The sequence below is a fragment of the Azolla caroliniana genome, unplaced genomic scaffold (assembly GCF_043228905.1).
Source record: "Azolla caroliniana isolate FFs.n. ecotype wild unplaced genomic scaffold, voAzoCaro1.0.p SCAF_18, whole genome shotgun sequence".
Lineage (NCBI taxonomy): Eukaryota > Viridiplantae > Streptophyta > Polypodiopsida > Salviniales > Salviniaceae > Azolla > Azolla caroliniana.
The window spans coordinates 16,204,693-16,227,195 of record NW_028230453.1 but is presented as its reverse complement, the minus strand read 5'-3'; the positions used below and the strand labels follow the sequence as shown (position 1 = coordinate 16,227,195).

Here is a 22,503-nt window from a genome sequence, read left to right as displayed (position 1 = left end):
ATCATAAACTACCATGGATGATCTCTTATCAGAGAAATAATTGCTACTCTATCTGGCTTACATCTGAATCATATGTCATATTGTATGTATGTATGTATTAACCTAAATTTGGCTTCTCAAAGTGTTTTGCTTTCACTTTGATTTGTGTAAAATAATCATCATCCAGAAATGATCCAATCCCACTCTCTTTTTTCATTCTGGCGTTACATCATTGAGAATTTGTCATTTTGGTTTCACTATCTATATATTTAATAATCATTAATCAAGGTAAAATCTACACAGAGCTTTTTAATTCCATCAAAAATTTAATAGCTGTAGTGTAGTTTTAATAAAGTTTTAATTGGAGTCCTTTGAATGGGTTCCCGATGAAACCCGAATAAAAGTTCCACCTATCCTTCGATTAATTGTGAGCAACGAATAGAAGTTTACCCGATCTTCGATTAATTGTGAGCTATCTTGCAATAGTCCCTGATGAACAACAGATAGAAGTCTTTGAATTGTAAAGCTATATTGTGTGTGGTTCAAGATGAACTACTACTATTAACAGGAGTTCCAAGAATTTTTTTAATTGTAATTAGCTGGTTTTTGGAGTTCCAAAAAAAATTTGAATTGTAATTAGCTGGTTTATGGAGTTACAAGAAAATTTTGAATTGTAATTAGCTAGTTTATGGAGTTCCAAGAAAATGGGTTCCTTCTCGGAGGTGAACCTCGAATTATCATGATCTTCGATTCTTGAATAGTCTCGGACGATCAAATCTATTAAGAGTGGTTAATGGCATCATGATCTTCACAAACTTTTAGGTAAATCTTGGAAGAACCATCGACAAGAGTGATTAATGGCATCATGATCTTCTAATCATAGAAATTCCCAATGCTAAGGAAAAGGATTGGACATCTTTTCATGTCATAGACATAACCAAATCTTTGTCTTCTTCTTTTTCAAGCAAGACATGTTTGCTAGTGGGAAACTCCAATTAGGCGAGGGTGAAAGGAGCGGAGTGCGTGTTGAGTAGACTCGAAAGCTCTTAGAAGTAGTTTGGAATTGGGATGCCCCTTTATTAAAGTTTGAAGGCATAATTGAATAGAGATATTGAAGGAGCTGAATTCATGGGTTGGTCTTAAACAAATATCTCCTATGTGTATAAGCCATCATGATAGTTGGAAGTGCCTAAAATCTTATCCATTGGAATGCTCCCTTCAATTCATGGGTTTGTCTTAAAACAAATATCTCCTATGAATGTTCCTTCAATTCATGGGTTGGTCTTAAAACAAATATCTCCTATGAATGTTCCTTCAATTCATGGGTTGGTCTTAAAACAAATATCTCCTATGAATGTTCCTTCAATTCATGGGTTGGTCTTAAACAAATATCTCCTATGAGTATGGGCCACTATGATGGTTTGAAGTGCCCAAAAGTCTTATCCATTGGAAGAAAATAAGTGTATTGCTCAACGCAAATTGTTCAAACAAATATTTTTTCCAAAACTTGGCCCCAGAAACCTTAATCGAGAGTTTGCCCAAGGAGACTAACGTGACGTAGACCTTGGAGTTTTTCTTATTCCAAAGTGTCACTTTCGAATCTCAAGAGGTCACCTTCCTCATGTTGGGCAAAGACCGTTTTATATGTAAACACATAAAAGCACTTACCTCTTTACTCTATTTAGCAGTGAAAGACTTGAAAGCTATTAAAATTAATTTAAATTAATACACCTAATCACTACATTACTAAAATTAATTTAAATTAAGAAATATGTTAGTCCTATAAGGCATCTCAACAAAATAGATAGTTTCTAAGTTAAAGAACATGTATATCCTGATTAATGAGTGTGTAAAAATTATGTGGAAGAAAGTGGTTCTCAATGGATGGCCAAAGGGAGAGAATGAGGACCAAATGTAGCCCTAAAGTTGGTGTACCTAAAGATATATATTTTTATGTTAGAGCACAATGTGCCCTTTTTATACATATGAGAGCTTAGTGGACGCAAAAGGGGGGAGAATGAGGCCCCCATAAGGTAGCCCTAAAGTTCCGAAGAATACCTAGTCACACCAAAAGCATTTTTTTACCTAACTATATGGAGAAAAGTGAAAGTGGCTCTTAGTGGATGTAAATGAATGAGGAACCAAAAGGTAGCCTTGATGTTGGAGCACCCAAAGGCCTAAAATTAGAAACCCTAAAGCTTCCCTTTAAAATTAAAGTCGATTGATAATTAATCATTACTACCTAATAAAAGGTAGGTTCCCACAAATCATAACATGACCATGTTTCTTGTATATATATATTGTCTCTTACCATCTTCTAAATTGTAAATATTAAGCATTATAGGGTGGTTAAAAGTTGGAAAATATGACAATATGTATTTCCGTTAACAAATCTAGTAAAAGTGATGAATGTGTTCTTTGTATAACTATTTTGGTACGTGGATATATGGATACGTCCATAGCTTTCTTTCTTTCTCTATCTATCTCATGGGCCAATTATGGTCTTCGAAGGTTAATCTCTCTCTTTGAGCCATCATGGTTGGCTTACGAATGGCAAAACTATTTGGATGTATAATAGAATCAAAGATAAGTACATGAGGTGAAAAAAATGGTAAAAAAGTTTATGGACAAGTTGGCTTTCGAAAACACAATAGCACCATCGATCACCTTGTCACCCTTCGAGTATTAATGGATGAAAGTTGCCTTAGCGGTAAAGGTTTATATTGTTGCTTCGGGGAATTCAAGAAAGCTTTTGATATGGTACCTTGTGAACATTTTTGGAGTACCTCGTGAACATTTTTGGAGGAGAATAGAAAAACTCAAGGTGCCAAGTGAATATCAGCTTGCAATTTCCTAAATATATGAGAAGGTTATATGTTGTGTGAGTATAGGCGATAGACTTTAATATTTTTTCAATAACACTATTGGTGTTAAGCAAGGATGCCCACTTTCACCAACTCTATTTGGTCTATGCATTGATGAATTGGAAGAAATGATTGCCAAGTTTGTAAAGGAAGAATGTATTGAATAAGTTGCCTTTGGGAATGTTGTCACTATGCTTTTACTATATGTGGATGATGTACTGCTTTTTGCAAATACTTTAGGAGATGCATAGAAGCTTATGAAGGCATTGGAATTTTCTTTTGCATGCATACTAAATTAAGTGGCAATAGCTCTAAAACAAAGATTATGCTTGTGAAGAGCCAAAAAAAATATAAACCATGCATTATGTACAATAATGAGCTACTTGAATGTGTGGAGAACTTCAAATATCTTGGCGTTGAAGTTCCTTCAAGTCATAGATGGAATGAATGTGCTACAAGCCGCTTAGGGTGGGAAAGAGAGCATATTATGCATTTGAGAACACATGTAATCATGGAGATATTAAGTGTTGGGTCCTTAAGAAATACCTTTTTCAACAATTTGGTGACACCGATGCTTTTCTATGCGGTAGAAGTACGGGGTGGTAGCATCCTTACTTCAAAAGAGTTTAAAGATGTCCAAAAATATATTCTTACAAAGTTTTTACAAGTTAAGAAACAAACGTCATACACCCTCTGCCTTGAGACGAGATCACTTCCCATCGACATCATGACCATGGAAAGGGTTCTTGAATACATGCTTGAGGTTTAAAAACGTCCCTCACATCGACTTCCTAGAATTGCATGGGAAGCAAGCACGAAGTCTGATCCAAAAGACGCATAAAAGCAAAATTTTGTGTTCCAATTGGGTGCAAGTATGAAAAAAATGGTTTGGCAAATGGGATGCGACACACTCACTACATAATACATCATTAGATTCATCTGTAAATGAGGCCTTTTTGCAACGCCAATGTATCATGACATGGGACAAATGTGGAGGCTCATGCTTCACACATTATACTACACATGTTGCACCTAACAACAAAACCATATGGTCCTCCCCCCCCATTCCTGGGGAAGAGTTAGCCACCAGTTTAGGTAGGAGATACTATCATTACCGTCTTTGCGAAACAGGGAAACCACACACATCGATACATGTTAGAGCCCATCCCGTTGTCTACCATTCGAACCATTGCTTCCATGTGACTTAACTCACATGCATTGCGGTGTGAGATGGGGCATTGGGCCACAAGTGATGAGATCAGTCGACTATGTTCACTTTGCCCCAAACAAGTTCGAGAGTCTGAGTATCACACTTTGATACAATCCTCTACCTTTGATCATATTCGATCATGCTTTCCACAGATCTTCAACCAAGCCCAATCCTTGCATGAATTTCTCTAAAAACCACAATGTGCACTCTCGATTGCAACATTCATTGGTAAATTTCTTGAACATTGAGAGTCGCTACTTACTTTCATATGTATTACATGAAATGTAATTTGACCTCCAAAGAAGATAATCTCTCTCTCTCTCTCTCTCTCTCTCTCCACACTTGTCATAGTGACCCCTCTCTATGGAGTAGGAACTTGGGGATTGAGCCTTACTAAGACAAATAACTATAAAAGATTCAAAGAGGCTTTTAGTCTCTATGATTGCCCGTATGGTAACTTGAGCATAGCACCAGTGCCCCATAAATTAGAATAAATGCTTTATTGTCCATGAAATAATCTGGGGGAGATAGGATTAGCCCAAATAATCACAAAAGTATTCTTTTGATCATTGGCCGATATCCAACGACATTGGAATCTCCCTAAATGCAAGTAATCAAGGATGGGATTTATGTTATCAAAACATGTTCAACATGGAGATTATCAATGTTAGTATGTTGAAACATAACAATGGTTTGTGTCACATGGTATAAACATATAAATGCACTACTACAGGATTTCATTTTCCCATCTAAGGATGACCAAAGCTAAAAGAATAGAGTGATCCGAACTTATACTATTAACTTGGGTAAGAGAAGAACATTGATCAACACCACAACATCATTAGGTGGGAAAAGGGCACACTATTAGGCACACTTTTACATACATCATAGGATGGATTCATCGTCAAGACTTGTTATATGGACATACATTCATCCTATGCATTGCAGAACTCTTCATATCAATTGGAGCTTGAGGTTGGTAGATATGCATGCATACCACTAGTTCAAAGAATTTACCAATTGTGTGATTAAGGACATGACAAAATAGAGGGATACAATTGCCTCTTTAAGCTAGGGTTTGACCACTATGCAAAGTAATGGAACATGAGGACCAATGGTGCCTTAGGTTGGTCTTGCTAGGGATTGGCAACGGTTCAGTTTAGGCTTAGCCGGTTTGGCTTGATCCAAGCCAAACCGGCTAAGCCTAAACCGTTTACGGGATCTCAAACTTGAGCCGAGTCGGTTCACAAACCGGTTTGGTAAATGGCTTGGAAACCGGTTTAGAAACCTCCTCTCTCTCTCTCTCTCTCTCTCTCTCTCTCTCTCTCTCTCTCTCTCAGATGATCCACTATATACTATATAGTATACATTGTACAAGCTCTCCCTCCCACTCTCTCTCACGTCTATGGTCTCGACTCTCTCCCTCTCTCTCTCTCCCCCCCTCTATGTAGTCTCTCTCCTCGTCTGTGTAGTTCTCCCTCACTCACTCTCTCTCTCCCATCGTCTGTTTAGTCTCCCTCACTCTCTCTCTCTCTCTCTTTCCCCTTGTCTCTTGTCTCTCTCCCCCTCTCTCTAAAGTTTATAAACGGCTCACTCTCTCTCTCCCATCGTCTGTTTAGTCTCCCTCACACTCTCTCTCTCTCTCTTTCCCCTTGTCTGTTGTCTCTCTCCCCCTCTCTCTAAAGTTTATAAACGGCTCACTCTCTCTCTCCCATCGTCTGTTTAGTCTCCCTCTCTCTCTCTCTCTCTCTCTCTTTCCCCTTGTCTGTTGTCTCTCTCCCCCTCTCTCTAAAGTTTATAAACGGCTTAAACGGTTTAGCCGGCTTGAGCCGGTTTGGCGAGGCTCAAGCCAAGCTGAAACACTAAGCCGTTTTTAAGCCGGCTAAGCCAAACCGTTTAGGCTTGAACCGAGCCATTGCCGATCCCTAAGTCTTGCTAGAACTCAAGACACATAGGGAGAAGTTAAAAGGCAACAATATAACTACACAAGCTCATCAACAAAGAACAATTGTAACCTTCTTTAACCCCATTACTCATGTACCAAGTCAATATAAGGCTACACAAAGTGGGTCACGAGTAGTAGACATTGGAAAGGGGTTACAATAGATAAGGCAATAGAAAATTATTGTGCATGTAGACCCTAGCTCATGGACCACAATATCACCACCATTATCATCAACAAATAAAGACCATTGTCTCTTGTTGCAAAAGTGCACACGTGAGCACACACATGCATACATGCACGCACGCCCACATACACATGATATACCCACCCACACGCACACAAAATAAACATTCAGCACAATGGAATCTCCATTGAAGTGGAAGACACCCAATAGGCATCTCTAGACTTTGCGTAAGTGGAAGACTAGAACTTGACATTACCTATGAGCAATAAGAAAATTTCCAAACAGAGTTACCATGCTATATATAACTGAACATTGCAATAATGTACATAATAGATAGCATTTTTTTTTCCAATACCTTAAAAAATTTTGAAACAAAGAAGAGGAACAATTTGTAAAACATACAAATTAGTAAAAATATCACCCACATAAATTCATGGATAATCTTTGCTCTGGTATCTGTGTTACATATGCCAGAGCATCAAATAAGGGCATACCGTATACATAAACGCCCTTTGCCATTTTTTCACAATTAACGTCGTGCTATTATATTTACAAGACTAACCTAAAGTTTTCTTGTGAAATAAGATATGTATATTATTATTGGATCTCCTACTCATTGTTACTCAACAAAAATTAGTACTGCTTTCACTATCAAAGAGTAACTCCAGAGACTATTTAAGATGACCAGCTACATCACTGAGTATCCAGGGCCTCCACCTCCCTCAGGCACAGTCCACTGTATGTTTTGAGAAGGATCTTTGATGTCGCATGCCTATTCGTGGAAAAGAAAAAGTTCTTTGTGAAACAAACTTGATTTCTGAATAGAAATAATGAAAAACATTTGACCTAACCAGTAAAGAAGAAATTAAGAAAAAAGCATCGAGAAGAGAATTGTTGTAACCAAACCAACCTTACAATGGAGACAATTCTGAGCATTAATTTGCAGTGTTGGTTTTCCACCATCAGTTGCAACATACCTAAAATAAGTAAGTGCCCTCTCTAGTGAACATTTATATATCATCATCACCATCATCATCTCTCTTTCTCCCAATAATGAGATTTTTAAGCATTGCACGAAGACAAAAAAGATTTGAATTCTTCTCCTACATTAAAATCTTAAAACAATCAAAACCTAGGTTTTAAATTATGCTTGCATTTACAGAAGTACTCCCCCCAAAGGGAATTGTATTGATTTGGTGTATTGGGTTTTGTGTACAGATGTCTCATAAATCCTCATCAACTAATGTAGTCACAGGGCTTGGTAGAGAGAATGGTCTTGATATGTGTACTGTATGTCACATTATATTTGTAAATGTTCTGTGACCTGTATAACTGTGCATAGTACAATCCATACATGACAACTCTTAATGAAGGCTCAGTACAGTCAGCTCAGACAATCGTCACCTCCTCATTAAGGGGATCACAATGGGCTGCACTATTAGGATTGTAGCATGCAGGGGTAAAATCTTTTACAAACTCTCATTCATTGCATTCGAGAAGACCTGTCTGCTTATGCATGAATCTTAACTTACTCTTGGGCCATGATGGCATCCCATTCTGGATAAAGCATATTTTCATTTGAATCTACTTCTCAAATCCTTGAAATGATTTAACTATTATAATGAGGCAGTTCTTTGGATCGCAAGCATGATATTAGATTACAACGCATTCTTACTGAAATAATCCACATCATTCACAAGTATGCAATTTCATCCATAAAGAGATAATGTGGGAAAAAATCTGAATACTCTGGGTGAATGTTACTTACTCATAGACTCTTCCAGGACAGTAGCGTGACTCCAGACCCGCAAACTTGGGAGCATTTAAATGTTCAGGAATACTTGGATCCCGCAAACGTAGATGTACTGGTTGGTCATGATCATGATTCGTATTACTCCTGGTGTTAAGACAACCAATAGTGAAAAGGTATACTTGTAAATTATTAGTTTACAAGAAGTGAATTAAACTTGAGAATGTTGTGGGATAGATATTTTTTAGCGTCCATAGAGTGGCCAATATTGACTCATAGGACCTAGGTACAAAAGTTATCTTGATGTGTGTCTCCTTCCTAAGAAGGGATATTCATACTTTGAAGCACCAAGTCTCGATGTGTGAATAAGGCATATACATATGAGCTCAACCTTCTAGGTGTTCTCTTTAGTGTGATACTCAAGTCATAAAAAAACACCCCCTCTTAATATATCATCATAGCTTGCACGAAGAGCATGTAAAAAGCAAGTGATATTCATCCTCTACTAGCCCTTGCATACCTTACATGTCTTTATATTTGGCTGATTTTGATTCCATAATGCAACTTTAATACCTAGGTCGTGTGATCGAGTGCGACGGATCGTTAGGGCTCTACGAGAGTTAATATTCATGTTAGCAAGGGAAGTTGAACAACCTGTACAATGACGTTGGCAAGTCAAAAGAGATATTCCCATCAGGCTTAGGATATTTTATCTCTTTATGACGGTCTGCAAATTCTGTCGCTTCATGGTCAGGTTTTCCATGCTTCAATGTCCAAGGAAGCCTCCCCCGAGTGATATATCTGCAAAAGAAGAAAAACGTTTGCCAAACAAATGAACCAGAGACAAATTCTGTTATACAATTGCATAAAATGGAAGAGGGGGGAGGGTGAGACTCTGGAATTGTTTCTTATTTCCAGTAATTCAGTCCTTGGTATTAGCTTACTAATGTTGACTACCAATAGAAGATATGATCATGGAGAGCAACAGTGATCACTATTCATATAAGTTCAGTTCTAATAGCATAACAGCGTACCAACCACATTTGTTTTCTTCTCAGATACTTACCGTTCTACTGCAGAAACAGCTAGCCCTGATAAAATTCCATGTTTAAAAGCCTACAGAAAAAGAGACTTAATGATTAGAGTCCTCTCTTGAACAAGGATATCATATCAATCAGTATAAAATCTGCCCAATCAGACAATTCAGAAAATTTATGCCATAATCTTTGTTTTAATTCCTCTAAAATGTTTACCAACATCAATTTTGATTAAAATACTTCCAGCAAAAGAGATTCTTATGGCAGAACAACAAAACATATCCATCTGTGTTGTTACTTTTCACACAGATGCCCAAAGAGGTGTATGAGACCAAGAGAAGTTGGGAACATGATTTCATATAATGTTTCATACCTACAAAAGCAAAATAAATCATGAAATGCTGGTAGCTTGTCTGCACACTTACAAGGGAGGCACATCACTCCAAATATTAGAAACCCACATAGATGGAGACAATAATAGTAACTAAGCTTGAAATAAAATCTTAGCACAAAAGCCCTCTCTATGGAAAAAATTGAGGAAAAAACAGAAACTTGGCATATAAAGCTGTATCGCACCAGAACATTTGGGATAGAAAGTTAACGAGATGAGAAGGAGATAATAATACAAGGAGTTGTGTATATAGACCCCTAACAAAAGGAATAAAAGCAAATATATTCTCGATGAAAAACAAGAAGTGGAACTGAAGGAAATCAGAATAATTGAACATCACCAATATTGCATAATATGTACGAATATATACACAGAAGATTAAAAGAGAGAATAAATAACGGGGAAAATACATAAATAAATAACATGAGAAAGAGCTCAGAAAAGGATAAGTTTGCAAGTTCATTTGATTTACTGTCAATGGAAATATTTCTGTGCTGCCCTTGTTTGTCTCTAGAGGCTGTGGGACGAAAAGTTATAGTTTCAACAAAGCTCATGGAAGAATAATGGAAACAATGTTTATATTCCACATCATTTATAAGATATGCTTAGGACAAACACGATTCCAACTAGCACAATCATGAAGCATTTGAATCATTAAACTTTCCAGTACCTACAATCAGAAAAGGTATATAATTGTGTGCATTGAGGCTCTCACAGATATGTGAATGGAAGTTTTTCTTGGAAGCTTTTTCACCCCCTTTTCGACACTCAACAAGAAATATGACAAAATATTCATAACTTAACCATGTAAAGGCTGTAAAGATGTAAGCTTGGCTTCATAAATTTGAGGCCAACATTCTAATTTCTAAAGAGTAGGAAATTTAGAGCACAATCATGCAAGCATTGGTATATACATACATGGGTACTGTATTTAAGTGGAGCACCTGATCGGTGGAAAGAGTAGAGTCAAAACCAAGGGCAAAGAACTTGTGATTAAAGAAAGGCTTTAATAGTTGTTAGGCTCTCTGTTATGAGAGTATGTTTTATGTTCTCACCGGACGAAAATTCCTTGCTTGATATAACTCTTCCCAAACCCATGACTTCTTTAAACCTGTCCAGTATTCTTCCATACTTGGCTCAGTATCTGTACTGTCAATAAGCGTTGTGAATGCTGCCTCTGCTGCAAGCATTCCTGCACCACTATAATAAAACTTGGTAAATTATCATGCACATATGACATATGATAAATTAATTACAACTTGATGAATGACACATAGCACTTTGTACATATATATTCCCAAACCAAATGATGACTTTGATGCCACTTATTAAAAAGGATACTTTTATTGAAAGTATTCATGAATTTTGGAGGTTAAATTAGAAGATTGATTTGGATAAATAAGGGTAGAATCAGTTGATTTTAGGTTAGAACTGAAGCCATATTCTTTATATAAGCCGTCACTTATTATTAGCCCAGAAATTTGTTTAGACTCTGAATTGATTTAATGATAATCTGAGACTGTAGAATCATTGATGATTATTATTTGGGGGGGATATTAATATATCAGTCATTGCAAGCAACATCAATATTTTTATAGATTATTAGGATGCAGTAAACCTGACTTCATTGCAGTATGTGTGCCTTTGATTTTCGGCACATTAAGAAATCCTGCAGAGCATCCTATAAGAGCACCCCCTGGAAAAATGGGCTTGGGTATTGACTGAAAGAAATGACTAGTTATTTTAAATTAGAAAAACAATAACAGCAGCATATTTCACCACAGCAATATAATATATATACCTGGTATCCACCCTCATTCAGAGTGCGTGCACCATATTGAATAACAGTACCACCTTCAAAAAGAGACTTTATTGAAGGATGCATCTTGAATCTCTGGAATCATTAACTACACTGCATTAGTCACAGCATGCAGGCACACATGCACAGGATATTTTTTTGAAAACAGGTACCTGAAACTCCTCATAGATATTTAAATAGGGATTTTTGTAATCAAGAGCCACAACTAGTCCTACAGCGACCTGTAAAGAAAAAGCATAGATATCATGCATATACTCTTCATAACACTATCATGAACATCCATGGTCATATACAGCTAGAAAAAAGAAAACCCAGGTGTCTTCTCCAAACCAACCCAGAAAATGTTTGTAATCAAAAGCCTGTGTAACTTATAATCTCTTGACCAGTCTTACACTAAGATTATTGTATAGCTTATTTTATCTTTTTGATGATATTTTGGAGGAAGAACCCCTTGTAAAACAGATTTTTCTAATGGTAGATTCAACCTCATGTAGTTTTTCACATAACATTCATATGCCATACAAGCAGAGATATATGCTGCACAGTCCTACAATTCAACAAGTAAAGACCATTTATGACCATACAAATGATCCATTGTACATAGTAACTTGCCTTACAATTATCCATGTGATAGAGAAATGATCCACCATATGTCTTGGTGTCTAGAGGCCATCCAATTGTGTGAAGAACAATGCCAGGTTGATGTTTCTTTCTTTCTACTTCCCATACCTGAATGTAAGCATTAACAACTTTTGATCACGCTACTATATTAGAAATACTGCATGCGTTTAATGCTACTAACAATGATATTGAAACATACTTCTTTCACTCCCAAAGCATATGTTTGATGCTGGGCACCTGCCATCTCCCGCAAACAAAATTTCTTCATAATTGTCTGAAGATGTTGAAAACTAAATTTAATGGGCCCCATTTCCCTGAAAATACATTTGTCCTAACCATAAAATAGAATCACCTGAGACAGGGAACCACGACAACCTTCTCCAAAAAATGTAAGCCGTCCTGTTTCCATAAAAATACCATTGTTCAATCTACAGATGAAGAAACATAGATGCAGAGGCAAAAATATGTATGACAATGCTGCCATGCACATTACTCACATCAGGCTTCGGTAAACAACATAATAGATACTGCTCACGTGTAGAAGCATAATAAACATTTCAAAAGTCTGAAGTTAGTCTGAGTATCGAGTCCATCATCCAAGTTTTGTATAGCTAAACCTCAAAGAAAATAACAAAATTATGCATGGATGCAAGATAGAGATAATGCTTCTACCTCGTACTGAGTCACAATTTGTTGTGGGAAAGTCCAGGATCCTAAGGCCTTTAATACCCTAGAAGTGAAGACATTTAACAGAGGGAAGCCTATTGTATTGAAACAAACCATTCCCAAAAGAACTCCTTTACTTTTTTATAAAACATTGGCAGAAGCGGCCTTGTTGTGTAATAGCTTTCCTAATTCTTATGCACTGGACTGACATTTGACTAGAACCTCTGCTGGGTCTGGACATGGCCATAGTTTTTGAGAAGCCAGGCATAGATCTCAATGTTGACAAAGTATCTAATAAGATTTCGTAATTACAGACTTATTTTCAAACAAAACATGAAAGAGAACTCATAAATCTATCAATGGAAACATATATTAAACCTCTCAGCTCAACTCCACGCTGAAATGTTGACTTTCTCTGACCAGTTTTGGAGACGCCCATGTCATTGGTTGCTATTCCCACTACTTTTTCTCCTTGTTCATCATAAAGCACCTATAACCAAACTAAATTATTTGATATCCTTGCGATAAATCCAACAAATTTATCAGTAGATCAGTTGAGAAGTAGAAATGACCTATTGTCACTCATAAAGTTAAAAGATTCAGTTGAAGCTATAAGAAAATGTTATAGAATATTCCCAGGTAGCAGAATTTCAGCTCCTGACTACCTCACTTGCAGCAAAACCTGGATAAATCTCAACCCCCAGATCTTCCGCTTTTTTTCCAAGCCATCGAACAAGCTCGCTCAAACTATATAATTAATATTGATGTGGTTGAGTACATAATTTAGTTTTATCATGATTGCTTTACATCAATCTCTATGCAGATTCAGTTGCCAAAATGTGAATAGCACATGCCACCTTATTACAAAATTCCCATGGTTCTGAAAGGGGGATGGTAATGGTATAGCATGATTCTCAGTAAGCCATAAGAACTTGTCCTTGGAAACTGGCACAGTTACAGGAGCCTGCAATGAATTAATTGTCTTCAAATTAAACACTCCATTGCTCAAAATAAGTTGGAGAATTTGAAGACTCCATTGTTCTTGAACAAACAATGCAAGACATATAATCATATTTACCCCTTGTTCTTTCCAATTAGGGAGGAGCTCATCTAGAGCCCTTGTTTCAAGAACATTGCCAGATATAATATGAGCTCCTGAGGATCACAAATTGGAATATATTATCAGCTGCATGTATTCTTAATGCTAAATTTAACACACATCTCACAAAATGTTAAATGGACATCTAATCAAGGTTTGCGAGAAAAGGCACCCTGCCCTGATTCACAAAAATGACAGTCAAATTTGTGAACTTGAAATTCGGAAATATTTATGGAGGGATCAAAATCCAATAGAAATATGTAAAGTTTCTACTAAATTTCTAAAAGTGTTGTGGTATTCTATAGTACTTCATAGATTAAAAGAAACTAGCTGATTGGGATATGTTTGTATCCATGACAATTTGCCGACAAGCATATACAAGCTTCCTACTAGATTTGATGTATTTCCGCTAAATTCCTATTATTGCATGTATGAAAGAAAATTAGCCCAATTGGGAAAAATGCAAATTGACTAAATCCGAGAAAAATGTAAAATATTCTACAAAATTCCAATAAATTTGTGGTACTTCTGGATAATTTCTTACAGGAAAATAAATTCTTTCCCCTGAATCATATCTATTGAAGATGTGGCAATACAAGAACACACAATATAAGAGGAAATGGGCTATAACTTGATTTTTAACATAGAAATAGATGTATGATCAGTGCTCACAAAATCACCTGCTCTTAGCCAATCATAATACCTACTAGTCTAGGCAACGGAGGCTCTCGTGCAAACAATTCAAAATGGTTTCTCGGCTAGATCTTTGTCAGCATTTGTTTTTTTTATATGAACAAATTTCACAACAATGTGTATAAATTTCACAAAATCTAGTTTATGTAGAGAAACATATGGCGGACAAGTTTTGAAATGCTGTTTTACATACCTTTCGCCACTAGAATCACATTGTAAGATCAATTTATCCATATGATTATTTATGTAATATCACGATCAGAAGTTACCTATATCAGGCCTTAGGTGTTTTATAGTACGACAAATGTTCATATTTTTGGCTGGTAAAAACCACACTATAAGACCTAAAAACCCCAATAAGTTTCGCTGATAAAAATGAGGCTAGTTTGTCAAGCAAAATTGCCTGTAAAAATACAATAAAAAGTGCCCCACAAATGTTCATATTTTTATATTTCGCCAAAATAATGTCAATAGTAAGGCCCCTGGAATTCCATATTTTCTGGCAGTAAACATACATATACATATATCGCCTGTAAAACTACAGTAGTAAGGCCCAAGATTACCTTTTTTACAGGGGCAACTCAAATTTACAGCATAAGGCCATATTTGTGTCTTTTCAGAATTTGTATTCGGATGATTTAGGTTTTAAAATGGATGAGGATTCAGAAACTCGCCTATTTCAGGACCTTTCTCGACGATGCAAACAGAGATATCCTTCTCCGACTGCAGCGAGAGCTGCTTGAGCCTGATGGCAGCAGAGAGGCCAGAGGGACCGGCACCGACAATGACGACATCGTATTCCATGCGGTCTCGGGGTTCCGATGCGACAGAGGAGGAAGACCCAAATCTGTGAAGGGGTCGCCAAGGCGGCGGATGATGGCGATGAAGAAGAAGCCGATCGCAGAAGCGACGGATTTGAGGGAGCGGCAGGAATCTTCTGTGCATCCTCCTCTGTCTTCCCTGCTCCTTCTTGCCTCCGTGGTCATCAAATTAAGAGCATATACATATGCAAAAAACATTGTATATACGTATATGCATAGAATGAACCATACGTAGCATACGTGTATTCGCATTCGAGAATGATTCAATCAAACGTGTATGGTAAATCATCTCAAAGTTGGATTGAATTGACTTGGGTCTATATTATATATTGATTCACTCTCAATCCTAATAAGTGGACTCTAATCCATTGTGAACCACCAACATAAGTATGGTTGCAATATTGTGCATTGTATCACATGCATACTTTTGGGATGCGAATCAAGACATCTCTATCATCCTCACTTTAGAACTTAAAAAAAAAAAAGAGTATCAACTATAGAGATTGAATCAAAATATGTCATTATAAATTATAATCAAACGTTCAATAACTCATAAAACGTATATTCGAGAATATGAAGAAAACATGACATAGGCAGTATTAGCATAACAACTTACCACTAGGGTGACCTAATTTCTAATAACAAAGAAAGAAATAAAGAAAGAAAAAGGAACATGACACTAACATAAAAATTTGCCATGACATAGGCAGTAGTAGCATAACAACTTACCACTCGTGTGAGCTAATTTCTAATAACAAAGAAAGAAAGAAAAAGAAGAAAAAGGACCATGACACTAACAAGAGGATATGAGACAGTTAGGCATTGAACCCAAGACACAAGTAATAGTAGCACATCAACTTACCACTAGGTTGTGCTTAGTTGTAATAAAAAAAAAAACAAAAGAAAAAAACTATTATAACACTAACATAAAACTTTGCTATGACATGGTACTAATGAGAGAGAGAAAAAGAGATGAGAAAATTGGAAATCAAACCCAAGACATAGACAACAATAACATGACTCCTTACCACTAAGGTGAGCTAAATTGTACTAATGTTAAATGAAAAAAAAGATAAAAAAAAGGAGCACGTATTTTTGCCCTTTCAAACGTGTTCGTTTCCAAATGTTGGAATGCTTGCACGAACATGAATATTACGTTCTATGCGTATATGTATGTACATGTATAGAGAGCTCTCAATTCGGTTTGGTTTGGTTTGGTTTGGTTTGGCAACAGAGTGGCAGTGGCAGTGGTTCTTGCTTCCCTGGTGATGAAATTAAGAGCATATATGCAAAACATTGTATATGTATATGTACATGTATAGAGAGCTTTCGGTTTGGTTTGGTTTGGTTCAACTTGGTTTGGTTTGGCGGTAGTGGCAGTGGCAGTGACAATGGTGGTGGCAGTGGCTTTGGCTTGACCGAACACAGATAGAGACGGCTGTTTATGGGACAAGAGCCAACGACAATCAATTATTTATGGGACAAGAACGAGCAGTGGGCGGCCATTTTGCACACCCTATGGCCTTCTTCTTCTTCTTCTTCTTCTTCTTCTTGCCATTATAGATTACCTGTCAAATAGCTTTCTTTCATGACCAAATATCGTCCAGTTGTAGACTTTACATTCTCCTTGCCACGGATCGCATACACAGTACCAAGCTAACTTACCCCATTAAAGGCTCTAATGGAATGGATGAATGAAGATTAAGCTTTCGTCGATGTATAAAGAAATATAGTTTCGAGCTTGGATCTTATTGAATAATGAAGAGTTCGAATGAGGATAAATAGAACAGTTTTGGTTTGTTTCCGATCAAGGTCAGCTGACAAAACTTGCCTTTAATTTCAAGATAGGGTACTGAGAATTGAGTTCTACGAACAAGTGATAATCAAATTTCTCCAAGAGCTATAAAACATTTTGCTCTCTCCCTCTAATTCTTGTCAATGTAATTAGTCAATTTCTCTACTCAATTATAATCATGCTTTGTTATTATAGTTTATTTAACTTCCCTCATTTTTCTTAATCATAACATTGAGTAATCTAAACGATACCTCTCGTGAAATTTTCGCGTTTCTTAGTAAACCATTGATTGACATTGACATTGAAGAGGTGTTTTTATTTAACTTCCCTCATTTTTCTTAATCATAACATTGAGTAATCTAAATGATACCTCTCGTGAAATTTTCACGTTTCTTAGTAAACCATGGATTGACATTGACATTGAAGGTGTGTTTGTAGCTCTTTGGGGCAAATGTTGAATATCCCTATTGAAAATGAAATCATTAGTTGATGTGGACAAATGGTGTCATTATCATGGATTGGAGGGGAGATGATAGCAAAGCTGCTTGGGTTTAAAGTCAAAACACATCCTACATCACCTTGCTTGAAACAAGAAAATGTTAAATGATTAGTTTTGGATAAATGAATGTCAAACACTTCCTCGTCTCAAAGGATATATTACTGGAGGCACTAAAGATGAATAAATTTGTGAGTTTCTCATCGGTCATCTCATCGCTAGTGTCACACCTACTGTGTAGGGTTTTGGTCCTACATATGTAATCTTGGACCATCTCTTTGCCTCTTGCTTTCGAGAGGAGTGTTTCTCTATGGAAACCCACTTTATTCCTCTTCTCTTGAAGTGGGTAAAAAATTCTCCCTTCATGTAGATGAAGTCATTCTAGACTTCACTTGGAAGTGTGGAACCAAACTCTCACTCATGCTTCTATGGTGAGATCAAAAGAGGCCACTCTCGCCCTTAGGTATGGGCTTAATTCAAATTTGGTTTGGTTTCTTGGCATTGAAACCAAACCGAACCATTTATACATAACAAAAACCAAACAAAAAAAAAGGTGAAATTGAACCATTTAAGGAAAAGTTGAAACCAAACAGAACCATTTGATCACAAATCTAAAAAAAACATTGAATTAAAAAACTTTAAATTAAAGAAAGCATTAAATTAAAAAATGTTTCAGCTAAACATGAAAAACCATTAAATTAATTAAGACACTAAACCATTAAGGAAATAAATAAATAAAGTAAAAACCAATAAACCATTAAATTGAGCCACTAAATCCAATAAAACATTAAACCTTAGTTTGACAACCAAACTGAACTAAAAAACTAGACCATTTTTGTAAGATGATGCTTATTAATATAGAGAAAGGTCTTTAAGCTAGATTGGTGTTAATCATTCCCCATTGTGTTTGTCCATAAGTGTAACTTCCTCTTCATCTTTCTCTTTCTCTCTCCCTTACACACACACATATCACATAGTCTTCCGTTGCGTAGTCACATACGTGATTAACTCCTCACATAATTAGATATTAATTAACCCTTAGTTAATTACCTAATTATTTATAGTCACCCATGGAAAATATTTCCCAATGTAAGGAGAGGTGAATATGCCAGATGATCATATCTTATAATGCTTGTTTAGGTCTACATTTTCAAGTAAAACTCCATGCCCATCATTAGTCCTTTTGTGGTTGGGCAGTATGGAAGGCCCACTTAATGTACTTTTAAAACGTTCTTATGAACATGGGAAACCAAATGGTTCCATCAACTTATTAGTAGACATAGTAGATAGGTGGGTACATACATAATGTATTTGATGATATTTCATGTTTATGTGGAATATGCTTTCGTTGCTTTTTAGCCAACAGGATGGTTCACCATTACAACTCATCATGATGAGAGTTGTCCCCTATGTCTACGCAATAGTTTATAAAAGCTCGTGAATGTTGCAAAAATGTGTGTGCTTGTGAATGTTGAGTGATGCCACCAAGGACTTGAACTAGAGAAGATGGTGTCCCGATGAAGGGTGATGGGTGATGTTTGCTTGAGTTGGCATGTATGCATGCGCCAATAATGCCTCACTTGATATGTGTAGGAGCACACGGAGTTTTCCCTTCAAGAATGTATGTGCCAATATATGCATGTGAATGATAGCCCTTTCTAAATATTGGTGTGCAAATATGCACTTGCTTCTTGTATTTTCTGCATATGTGTGCTTGTGCTTGAGTGTAGTGTTTTTTGTATAAATGTGTGTGTATGTGTAGATGTATAATATGGTACGACGTGTATGTATGCATGTGTTTATGTGTAAAAGAAAAATTGTGAGCATTTTTTGTATTTAACTTGCAAGAGTTTGTGAATACTCATGCATGTCAGTGTATTGTGTGATTGTGTAAGTGTTTATTGTTTTTGTTAACTTGCCAATTTGTATGAGTGAGTGTTGGGTAGTTTAAATATGTGTATCTATATAAGTGTGTGAGTTTGTGTATGTGTATAACTCAACTAAACTAAGAAATGATAATGTATAAGAGCCAATAAATTGCAACATGATTTGTAACCGAAACCTGCATTAGGTAAGAGGGTTCATAGGGCCAACACTATGGGGGTTAGTTTTGGGTGTATTTTACATTGGTGGTTACGACACACAACACTCCAACCACAACACCCATCCATGTCGCCTCCCATTTTCTACTGCAAAGATACAATCACCAAACAAACGAAGAGATATTCGTGCAAATAGAAGGTCACAATCAGGATTCAAACCATGTCAAATGTGTTGTTGCAACTCAATCACATGAATTAGATGCAAATTACTTTCATGACTAATTCCAATGGGCAAAGTAATAACACATATCCCAAAATACAACCCAATGTTTTTTTAGGTTTGCCTATAAAAAAGGGTGACTTCTTAGGGCTTCAATACTTTAGAATGTCATAAGCTTTTATCAATGAATCAATGAACACAAGGAATGGAAGATCACACCCTGTTCAACAATGTCACACCAACTTGATTCATACAACAACACGAGACAATCAAACACAATTGGCAAGTGTTTAAGAGTTCGTTAATACAAAAAATTGCCCATCAAAACTTGAAGAAACAACACTACAATAATTTCTGTGTATGTTCAACATGGACAAAGCCATGACGCACCTGATAGTTTCAAGAGAATGCAAAATGAGGGATTATAACATGATGTTGTTACGTTTATTTGCACTCTAAAGGCATGTAGAAGCATGGGTGCTATAGACAAGGGCAAACAAATTCATGATGAGGTTATGAAAAGGAAATTGTTGGAGAAGAATATAGTTCTTGGCACTGCTCTGGTTCATATGTATGCTAGATGTGGTATGCTTGAGAAAGCGAGTCTAAAAGTACTGGAAGAGCTTCATCTTCGAGATGTGATTGCTTGGTCAACCCTTATTGCTGGCTATGCTAAAAAAGGACAAGGACATGAAGCCTTGAAGTGTCTCAAACACATGGAAAGTGAGGGCGGATCTCTTGACAACATAACATTATTATGTGTGATGAGTGCAAGTGCTCACTTTGGGCTTGTAAACGATGCCAAAATGCTTTTTGAGGTTATGACTACATGTAAAGAATCGTGAGTGATTCTGTGTAGCGGAAGGAAAGTGTGTGTGTGTGTGTGTGTGTGTGTATGTGCACAAGAGAGAATGAGAGAGTGAGAGTTCTAAACAAGAAATTGTATATTACATCCAACAATAACTAAGTTACAAAAGGTTGGTTTAAATACCAACTAGTCTAGGGCAAATGCCCTTTCTACTAATTCCAAAAATGTCCTAGTAAGTTGTCCACCAACTAGTGTGAACACTATTCCTATGGGAAGTTGAGTTCGATTCTCAACACGCCCCTTCGAACACAACTTCTGGATGCCGAAAAGTTGTTTCGGTTCAATCTTCAAAAACTTCGATTCGGCTGAATTGACTTTCGGTTTTTGAGAGGCTAGGCGACACGACTTACGATTTTGATTGTTCAATTCTCCGTGTTCGACTGCTTGATTGTTTGTTCGTACTTCAAATCCTCTAGTCAGCTTCGATCGATTGATCGACTACAATTCGGTGTCAGTTCGGTGATCGAGAGGCCAAGGTTCGTCACGAACTACCACAACTTGTCGATACCTAGGGCTTTTATGAAGATGTCGGCCACTTGAAGATTCATGTTGATGTGTTGTAGGTCAACATCTCCGTCTTGTATGCGCTCGCAGATGAAGTGATAGTGTACTTTGATGTGTTTAGTCCGCGTGTGGAACACGGGGTTCCGAGCCAGGTAGATACTACTCATGTTGTTGCAGTATAGGCGAATTGGATCCTTGATGGGTGCACCCAAGACCTTCAAGATGCGTTTGAGCCATACGGCTTCGCATTCGGCTACTGTTGCGCCCCTATATACGGCTTCCGTGCTCGATAGTGCGACTATCGACTGCTTCTTACTGCTCCAGGATATCGCTCCGCTGCCGAGGGAGAAGACGAATCCAGAAGTGGATCGTCTATTGGCCTTATAGCCAACCCAATCAACGTTCATGTACCCTTCGAGTCGAATTGGCGTATTCGACTTATACATGATGCCATAGTCCATTGTCATATTGACATACCGAAGTATCCTCTTAGCACAATTGAGATGATCATTTCGTGGGTTTTGCATGAATTGGCTAAGTAGGCCTACCGAATAGCTGAGGTCGGGTCGTGTGATGGTAAGGTAGATGAGGCTACCGATCAGTTGACGATATTGAGTCAGCTCGCGCTCTTCGGTTCTTGAATAAACATCGAGCTTGAGATTTCGATTGAGAGGGGTAGACACAGGTTTGCACTCGGTCATTTCGAACTTGTAGAGTCAGTTGAGAACGTAGTGCCATTGAGAGATCAATATCCCGACTAGTGTTTGAATTACTTTGATACCGAGGAAGAAATGGAGCTCGTGCATGTCTTTCATTTCGAACTTGCCGGATAGGAGTGATTTGACCTTATTGATCCCGGCAATATCCTTTCCTCCGATGATCAGATCATCCACATACAGGATGATGACAATCAGATTGTTTGACTCGTTTCAGATGTAGAGAGAGTTGTCGGATTTCGACATTCGAAAACCGATTTGATGAAAATATTGCGTTATCTTCGAATACCAAGCACGAGGTGCTTACTTAAGGTCGTAGAGTGGCTTCTTGAGTTGGCACACAACTTTCCGGTGAGTACGCGATTCGAAGAGGTGGTTGTATCATGTACACCTCCTCTTCTAATTCGCCTTGTATGAAGGCGTTCTTTACGTCCATCTGGTGGAGGTGCCACCCTTTTGCGGTTGCGAGAGCTATGACTGTCCGAATAATCGTCATCTTTGTCACCGGGGCAAAGGTCTCCTCGTAATCGACTCCGTGTGTTTGGGCATATCCTTTTGCGGCGAGTCGTTCTTTGAAGCAATTTTCTGAGCCATCGGCGTTGTATTTGACCTTATAAATCCATGTGCAACCTATCGCTTTCCTGTGTGGTGAATGGGGAACAAGGTCCCATGTCTCATTTTTGTGCAAGGCCCGCATTTCTTCATTCATCGCGTCGACCCATCGGGGGTCCTTCACGGCTTCGAAAAATGTTTCAGGCTCTCGAACAGTTGCTACCTTCATCA

The 22,503-nt window shown here is 37.3% G+C and overlaps 1 protein-coding gene across 1 annotated transcript; it reads right to left on the bottom strand.

Moving 5' to 3' along the window:
* Positions 1-6,478: 6,478 nt before the first annotated feature.
* Positions 6,479-15,233, bottom strand: ETFQO (electron-transfer flavoprotein:ubiquinone oxidoreductase). Its single transcript, XM_087333808.1, has 17 exons — positions 14,933-15,233; positions 13,545-13,621; positions 13,324-13,430; positions 13,132-13,213; positions 12,845-12,956; positions 12,153-12,199; positions 12,000-12,074; positions 11,792-11,908; positions 11,332-11,400; positions 11,162-11,254; positions 10,979-11,081; positions 10,416-10,552; positions 8,999-9,048; positions 8,587-8,733; positions 7,951-8,079; positions 7,093-7,159; positions 6,479-6,954 (listed from the first exon to the last, which is right to left on the bottom strand). The coding sequence occupies exons 1-17, from the start codon at positions 15,201-15,203 to the stop codon at positions 6,871-6,873; spliced, it is 1,767 nt and encodes a 588-aa protein (XP_087189934.1). The 5' UTR covers positions 15,204-15,233; the 3' UTR covers positions 6,479-6,870.
* Positions 15,234-22,503: the final 7,270 nt, after the last annotated feature.